General features: G+C 26.8%; 1 protein-coding gene across 1 annotated transcript; it reads left to right on the forward strand.

Moving 5' to 3' along the window:
- Nucleotides 1–8,112: 8,112 nt before the first annotated feature.
- On the forward strand, nt 8,113–9,153 carry LOC129959354 (uncharacterized). Its single transcript, XM_056072173.1, has one exon. The coding sequence runs from the start codon at nt 8,113–8,115 to the stop codon at nt 9,151–9,153; it is 1,041 nt and encodes a 346-aa protein (XP_055928148.1).
- The last annotated feature ends 770 nt before the right edge of the window (nt 9,154–9,923 follow it).

A 9,923-nucleotide genomic window follows, 5' to 3' on the forward strand; every position in this document is an offset into this window, starting at 1 on the left:
TCTTGGAAATTAATTAAGTTGAAATTAAAGTTTAAAATATCATTACATATATATATGTATATATATTAGATTGTAAACTAGATTTTTTTTTCATACATTTGTTACATTTCCTTCTCCCATCGCGTTTACATTTCGGTGAATAAATACACTTTTTTTTATAAATTGACAATTTTTTTACATCATATATGATTTCTGAAAAAAGAAATTTAGTAGTCTGAATCGATTGGGAAACCTTTGTCTATATTTTCTTGTGTGTCGGACAGCATAACGACAAGAATCTTAAAAGAAATGTCACAAAATTGATTAAAAAAACTGATTCCTTCAAAATCGTGTTTAAAACATGACAATTCACACCACGAATCTATTAAATTTAGATTGTCGGAATTTTTCAACGCCAGTATAAAGATTTCTACACATTTCTGCAACGTTTCCAAATGTTTTTTATATCTTTCTTCGTCCAAAGGCGGAAGATTTATATCGTCTTTAATCCTCTTTAATTGTTCGGCCATAGAGTCGATACCCGATACGTCAAGATTTCGTTCCATGTCAAGCATTTCGTCAAACAAATCATCCATTCGAGAATTTATTTCCACATTCTTCTTTTTTTCTTCATCCGTTTGACCCGTACTATACTGTAATATGAAATGTTGGAAAATTTTATAAAAATCTAAAACCTTTTTGCTCGTTAATCTGCGCGCTTTAAATTTTGAATGTGATTTTCAAAAGTTGAGACGGGAAATTTGATTTAGTGAAGTTTTTATCCTTTGATCAAACAACAGTTCTTTTATATACATTTTTTAACATGCTCCTAATAAAAAATGTTTGAAAAAAAACATCTTTAGAAGTTTTTTTAAATCACCATCTTTGGGAGTTTTTTTTATATAACTATGTTTAAATAACGATTGAAATAACGGTACTGACTAATCGATAAAGTAATCGATAATCAATTTATTTATTACCCAACATTGAATTTTAAATCGATATAAAATAATCGATACTACATAATTGATTATTTTATATCGATTATTTTATTTCAGAAATATAAAATTATCTTTTATGTAAAAAAAAGAGATTTATTGCATCTGAAAAATACAAGGATATGATGGATTTATTGCCATATATATCTCACATTCATCATGAATATTATTCAAAATGTTAAATCTTGAATAAAATTCAAATTGATTATACCTACCCCTTTTTATCAAGTGAATAAATACTTATAAAAACTTGAATAGTATTTTGTTTTCATTCTTAAAAAAAAGCTGATTCCCAATTAAATGAATGATTATTCTGAAGCTATTATTTCCCAATTAAATGAATGATTGTAATAATTCTTTAATTTTGAAAGTGAGGCAATTTCATTTAGTTATAATGGAACTCTTATTTTTTTAGTCAGCACTCTAAACACTATTAAATTATAAACTTACATTATCTGGTACCACAAAATACAAAAAATATATCTATCAATATTTATTGAAGCACAAACTTTTAAATATCTCGCAATAACAAATAATGGACTTTCCCCATTTTCAAAATAAACGGCTTACTTTTGAAAGTGGGACAAATTAAACGTCATAACATCTGTTATTTTTAACTAAGTGCGAAAAATGTGAATATGCAGTGGCTCCCAAAAGTGTTCGTACACCAACAAGAATCAATTAAAAACCTCATTATTTACCATTATATATTCTTATTTTTACATGAAAATTTTTTCATAGCATATTTTTACAGTTCTTAATAAAGCAGTGAAGAATAAATTTTAATTACGATGCAAATTATTTTTTTTAAAAATGACAATAAATAAAATTGCACAAAAATAGGACACAAAAGTGATCATACACTTTAAAAAAACATCACTAAATATGAAATTTTCTAAATTTTTATAAATGTTTAGTATTTAGTAGGATATCCTTTATTCTTTATAACAGCTTTTAAACGTTTTGGCATAGATTTAACTAAACGGTCGGTTACTTCTGCACCGATCTTGTTCCATTCTTCGATCATTACTGCTTTCAGTTGAATTTTCGATTTAATGTCGTGACTTCTTATTCGCACCTCTAATTCTTTCCAAATATGTTCTATAGGGTTTAAATCCGGTGATTGAGCTGGTGTTTTAAGGGTTTGAGGGCAATGATAGAGACAAAAAAGACGAACATTCATGGCCGTGTGCTTAGGATCGTTGTCTTGGTAATACACAAAGTTGTTTAAAATGCCCAATTTTTGTGCTGACACTTTTAAATTATTATTGAGAATATTTATATAAACTCTATGATCCATTATACCATCAATGAATACTAAATTGCCTACTCCAGCCGCTGACATACACCCCCCAAACCATGACACCTCCACCGCCATGTTTTACTGCTCCAACTAAATTCTTGGGATTAAGTTCTTCGTGTTTTTTTTTTTTTTTTTTTTTTTTTTTTTTTTTTTTTCCATACAATGATTCTCCCATCCGACCCAAAGATGTTAAACTTACTTTCATCTGCAAATAAGACACGATTCCAATAGCTCTCTGGCTGGTTTATCATAGATTTGGCAAATTTAAGCCTAGCAATTCTGTTCTTCTGACTTACAAAGAATTTTCTTCGTGCAGAGCGGCCATGTATACCAGCATTCCAAAGAATTCTACGAATAGTTTCACAAGAAATAGAAGTTCCATTTGATTCATTATATTGTGAAGTAAACTTTATTGCACTCAGATTTCGATTTTTTAGAAATTTACTCACAATATTTCTTTGACTTCTAGCTGACAGAATTTGAGGGCGACCATTACGAGGCTTGTTTGCAATCCTTTTTCCCTCTCTGTAAAGTTTTATTATGCTTTGCACCGTTGAATGAGGTAGATTAGTTATAGTTGCAATACCTCTAATTGATTTTCCAGCTTTAAAATGAAATATAATTAATTTTCGTACGTCTAAACTCGTTTCTTTACGAATGCGCGTCATATCTAAGAATAAAGTAAATAGAATAAATAATTGTGACATTAAATACTGAAATCAAACGATTTTAGTGTATTTTTCAATTAGAAGAAAAATAAGCCGCAAAAGATATTTTTATGATGAATTTAAATAAATAATGTTTGGATGTACAAAGACTTTTGTGTTCTAATTTTGTGACATTTTTTATTTATTTATTTTTTAAAACAATACTACTTTAGTTTTTATAAAAATATTTGTTCAGTTTTATTAAGAACTATTTAAAGATGCTAATGAAAAAAAAAACCAACTAATAAAATGCTTTATTAAGAAGTATAGAACACGATTTCTGCAAATTTCTTTAGTGTACGAACACTTTTGGGAGCCACTGTATCTGTTACAGCTTCGTTGGCGCTTTTTGTTAAAGAATGTTTGCAACCATACGCTGAATTGGCTTCAGCGATAAAATTTACCGTGCTGACATACTAGCATCTAAAGCACAACACGCTGTGAATGAGACGGACGAGTCCATTGAATGACGTATTTTTTCGTAGGGATAAGGTTTAAGAGGAAGAGACTAGTTTTTGTTTACAAAACTGCAGGAGTTAGCCAATTGTACAGACAAAGGATACCGACGTGCTCTAATTGGTAGATTTCTTTCTCACAGAATTTTCTGTGCTGTATTTGCTGCAACCAATACGTGTTATTTAGTTTAATTTATGCGTTCTTTTTCGTCTGCTCTTTTTCAAAACGGAGAAAATAAATCTTCATAGAAATATAAGTATATAGTAATTGAGATTGATGGAAATTTGGCTGTTTTCCGTATTTCCGATATTATAAATAATTAGCGTGGAGAATTATTAAAATAAGACTTGAAAATCAAGCTTTTATAAGCTACCATAAAATATCTATATGCAGATATATTATATTTATTAAGATATTTCGATGACATTAAACGGTATAGAAATCATTATAATTCCTACTGAATATGCATGTGCAAGAAGAGATTTATTTTTTAAATTTTATATTAAAATTATTACCATTAGATGTCTATCTGGAAATGTATTATATTTATTAAGGTATTTTCAATGAAATTAAATGGTATAGAAATCATTTCAATTCACTCTGAATATGCATATGAAATATCACAAGAGGAGACATATTGAATCCATAGAGATTCAAAATAAATGAATTAAAAATCAAACTATTTATTTTGCTGATTTTTTAAATTTAAATATGATATTAAAATTTATCTATGTTTATCTGAAAACAAAATATATAATTTTATTAAAAAAAAGAGTTCAAATTTAGATAAAATTCTTACTTGTGGCAATAAAAAAATTACTTCACTTATAAATTCATATTCTAAAATATGAAACGTTAATGGTATGTATCAAGAAAGAGATAAATGTAGTAAAGTGGTGAGCACCAGTTGCTCCTCGAATATTTCAACTCTGTTATGGATAAAAATAACAATATTTTTGACTTATCTTGCAATGAAGAAACAACATTCCCAATGGTTTCATTTTTTAAGGATTGCCCAGAGATTTCTGACTTTTCTTTGAGCTGTAAACTTTTAGGAAGTTCTTTTTTGGCAAACTGGAATTTTCAGAAAACAGAGAATTGAATTCTGTTTAGTTATTAACTTAATATCAAGATTTATAAATATATAAATAGTTCATATATCTCTTTTGAATACTTATCGCTTGCATTTTTGTAAAACATATGTTAGGAATGGATTAAAGAATATGAATAAAAATCAGAAACAGGCGTTTTCACAAAATACACAAATCAACTGGGTGCCTTAATGTTTATAAATGTGACTTAATATGCCAGTACAATGTGCGACAAGTAATAACTAATATTTCATATTTTATTGCTTCAAATGCATTACATGTGTGATTTTAGACACTTTTTATTTTATTATTTAGATAATAACAAGGTTAGATTTAAAGTTTATTTGCATGTGGCAAGAGACATATTTGTATCTGTCTAGCTACAGATATATTTAATTGCAGCAAATTTCATTCTAATATTTTTATTATTCATGTTTTTTAAATTGTTTTAATGTTACAAATTCTTAAAAGTTTTAGAGCTTCCATACTCTGTACTATATATTGACATATATTTTTAACCAAAGTCTGATCTAAAGTTCATTTTGCTTGAGGCATGAATGATATTTGATGCCTCCCTTGTTACACAGCACTTTGCAAATGGTGCATAGTTTATATGTATTTTCCTGGTATGGAAATATTTTTTCTTTTTATTCTATTTTCAATCTTCCGATCAGTTCGATGAACAAAAGAAAATCCAGTGATTTTTTTTTTTTGTGTGTGCTGTTATTTGTGATTTTCACAATGCACATTTCATTAATAAGAGCACATTTTATGTTAAGAAAACATTTTTAAAATTTCAGATCTGGACCTGAATTGAATTTAAAAGCTGTACCTGATAGGCCATTTGCAACCAATGAAGGGTTAAGAATTGAAATAAAATATTGATTTATTTATGATTTTAATAAATTTATGATCTTTAGACACATTTAAAATATTGTTAAAATAAAATAATAAAAAAAAGACTTAAGATTGGTTTATTATTAGTTGAAATTTTTAAAACACTACTTCATACTTTATAAATAATATTTATTTTCTTCTACTTAAATTCATCCACACTTAATGCTCTCATTATTAATAATTATATGAAAACTATTTTTACAGTTACTAAAATGTAAGAAAGAAAGTAAAAATACTTGCTGCTTTGCAATTCTTAAAATTACTATTCAAAGGTAAGTTTTAATTATTTAAATTTGATTTATAATAATAACAAATAATATATATAATAAAATATATGAAACATTGATGGTATTTATTGAGAAACAGATTGCAGATACTTGATGTACAGTGGTAAGCACTGGCTTTTGAACTCAGTTTTAAAAAAAAATAATATTTTTGCTGTGTCTTACAATGCAGGAACAACATTTCCATAGTTTGGCTTTTTAAGAATTGCCCTTAAATTTCTGTCTTTTTTTCTTTTCTTTTTTTTTAAGTTTCATACTTTTATGTAGTACCTTTGCAGCAAATTTCAATATTTCATAATCCAGTCTTATCTAATATTACATATCTTAAGTGTAAAATGAAATTCCTAACTAAAAAGAAATTCTGAATTATTTTAATAGCTTACAAATATAAATTAAATTCATAAGCATAAAATAAAAATAAACATAAAACATTTCTGATTTGTCATGTAATGTATATAATCTGTACATGAAAAATATTTTTATTTTCGTAACTTTTAACTAATGGTTATCCTATTCTATAAACATTGTGATCTAAGCTTCTAATATAAAACTTCATCAATAATTAGCTAATGAATTCATTTTTATGATTAAACCTGTGCTCCATAGAAATAAAATTGAATTTATTATACATTTTTATCATGAGTTGTCAAAAGATTGAGATAAGAAATTTGTATTTAGTGTGATTGTTGGATTTATTTGTCACTTAGTTACTTATAAAACTAATTTTTTAAAAAAAATCAGATTACATTTTTCTTAATATGTGTTAATGCCTAATATCTCCTTCATTTAATTAATTATTTTTCAATATCAATAATTATTTCTTATATTTTCAATAATAAGTTTTTATCTCTAATATTATTATGAATTATATTTTGAAAATCTTAAGTTTGCTTTGCTTTTATTTTTGGAATTTATAAAGTGCCTCAATTTAAAAATGATAAAATATATTAGAATATCAAAAATTGATTTTTTTTTTAAATTTCAAATATAAAAAAATAGGAAGTATTTATAGTTTTTCTATCTTCTGTAAAGCTGTATTAATATATCAGTCATAAATCTATCAATTAAACAAAGAGAGGAAAAGCATTAGGGAAAAATGTATCCCTAATCCACAAAATTTTTCAATCTAAGAATTGTAAAATTAATCAGTGTTATGCTATTATTACGAGATATTAAAAAGTAATATTTCATACATATGAATTATTTTCACTGTGAGATACCAAAAAAATATTTATTTTTTTAAAAATAAATAGGTACAAAAGTTTTCAAACTAGAATGAATGTTTTAATTTATTTGTAAAAAGAGATCTTGTCCTAATTAAGTTTTTCATTTTCAGTTTTTTAGATATACTGCATAAATATAGTTCACAAAGAGACTAAGTATTTAGAAAATTTGTGTTTAAAAATCAGTATACATTTTTTCATTAAAACTATTTATGTCAACGGTGCTAATAAATATTTTGCAAAACATATTAAATTTCTTAATGCTATTTATTACTATGAAATATATTTTTATATAAATAAATGAAATATTTACATTTATCTCCTCTCCCCTTTTTTATGGTTTACATGTAATATTAATCTGGAACACATATACAGCAAAAAAGATCAAATCCTGAAACCTAAATTCAGGAAATATGAAAATTACAATTTCATACAAATGTTTTTGGGTTTCCAATTTTGATATAACTAAAAAAAATTAGCTTCGAAATCACATATTCTGTTTATACATTTTGGGGTATTAAGTAATCATCTCCCCCCCCCATATGTAGTTGATACGATAGTAACAAATGTTTCAATGGCTGCATAAAATTATCTAATAATGGCACGAAAATCACGGAAAAATAAGAAGTATTTAATTGCTGCATCATATATTTCGCAATTACGTTTATATAGTTTTTATACTTCTGTGCATAAATAACATTAGTTACTTATATTAATAGTTTCATAAATTAGAAATAGAAACGTTTTTTGAGATTGAAATAGTTTTCTATTTGGTTGGAATTAATGTTTCATTAAACACAATATTTATTTAATACAATTATTTAAATAAAAATTAGATCTTGTTGAAATTCACTCCTATCTTTCATAAAAATAATGAAAACCGCAAGGTTTGAGCCAAATAAGCGTTAATTACACTATTATGTGTGCAAAACATTGCCAAAAAGATGCCAAGGCTTAAACCAATCAGAGCACATCGGTATCCTTTGCCATAGAGTTACTAGTTTTTTAGTTATTTGCGAACTCGTCAAATTTGCGAACCGAAACTACCCGATCCCGAGATATATTTCACGGACTAACGGTTCATTCATTGCACAAGGCTATTTAATTATGTTTAATATTAGAATATAATAAACTTAACAGCATTTCATACATTGTGAAATTTTATTATTTGGAAATGGAGCAAAGAAAATCATTTTCTGCAGCCATTAGTTGTGAAAAATGTGGGATAACGTTTAAAGAAAGGAAAAATTTAAATGCTCACTGTAGAAATTTCCATCCAGAGCAAAATTACCTCATCAAGAGCAATCAAATTTGTGGACTATGTAGTGGGGCTTTTAGGACGATAGTTAAATTGCAAGAGCATATGCAGAGTCAACATTCCATAAATCTCAACTACATCAATGAGACTTTTTACTCAGCTCAAGACTTTCTGAACTGGAAAGTGAGAATTGAGAAAGAAAGCCAGTCTTCCTATATACTTCGAAACTCCTCTGAAAAAAAAGATGTAGGAAAAAAATTATCTTATTACATCTGCCATCGCAGTGGCTGCTTTAAGCCAAAGGGAGGAAAAATTCGCCAACTCAAAGCGTCGGGATCGAACAAATCTGGTTACACTTGCCCTGCAGTTATAAAAGTGTGTACAGAAACTATCGATGGGATTTCTGAAATAAAGGTTTTGTACCAATCTGTTCATGTCGGACATGAAATGGAGGTTGGAAGATTGCGCTTGACAGAAGAAGAAAGGACAGATATTGCTGCAAATCTTCATCTCGGAATACCCATGACAAAAATACTAGATGAAACAAGACGTAACTTTTCTCCAAAAAATCGTCTCAGTTTGACAACCAGGAAAGATTTGTGTAACATAAAGAGTGGCTTTAAAATTCAAGAGGAAACAGTTATGCATCAAGATGATGCTACTTCCATCGACATACTAGTTAAAAAATTAAAAAATGACGAGAAAAATCCGGTGCTTATTTATAAGCCAGTTGGAGAAATTTTACAAGATTATCCTTCTGTACGTCAAAACGATTTTTTATTTGGACTAATGAATGATGCCCAAGAAAAATTGCTTGAAATATACGGGAATGCATGCATTATGATTGACTCGACCCATGGAACAAATCAATATGGGTTCGAGTTAACAACGGTAATGGTGCACGACGAAAATCATGAAGGTTTGCCAGTTGCTGTATTAGTACTCAAATTACATTAAAGACCTGTACCAGCCATATTATTATTACCTGTGAAGAAAGGTCTTATAATTTTTTTTTAATGGCTGCTCTTGATATTTTCTCTTATAATTATACACTTTGATGGTGATGGAATTCTAAATTTTTATAAGGTTTACTTTTTTTTTTTAGGTGAACTTTTGTACATTACCAAGACATTTCTGATATGTTTTGAATATTGTACATTTGTATGTAAATGTAAATTTTTTCCTGAATGTTAAAGACATAGCTGATATTGAATTGAATGTATTGTACATGTATGTTCTAATAAATGCCATTATTATATATATAAATCCATATTGACCATATAATTCTTTATTGAAACATAAAATTTTTAAAACACTTCATTTAATTCTATTTTAAACATTGTACAAACATTAATTTCTACATTTACATTTTTAACACAATTCTATTTAAAAAGAAAAGGTTGCATAAGATTTCATTGTTCTTATTCATCTATGAAAATATTCATATATTAATATATATTTCCCATTTCCATCTTTGTTTATTTCATAAAAAAATGAAAAGTTATTAAATGATAATTTTATTTTTTAGAATATTTTATAAACATTTTTTTTCTGGTACAAAATGTTAAATGTCTTTCACTGGTTAAAGTAACTTCTACTTTCAAAGGCTCTAAAATTTAAATAAATATATATATATATACAGTATCATTTTCAAATATTCGAGCACTTTTTTTTATTCCAGTTGTATTTCTATATTTGGAATTTTAATGCAAATGTATTTTAAAAAT

Source organism: Argiope bruennichi, chromosome X1 (assembly GCF_947563725.1).
Source record: "Argiope bruennichi chromosome X1, qqArgBrue1.1, whole genome shotgun sequence".
NCBI classification, from domain to species: Eukaryota; Metazoa; Arthropoda; class Arachnida; order Araneae; family Araneidae; genus Argiope; species Argiope bruennichi.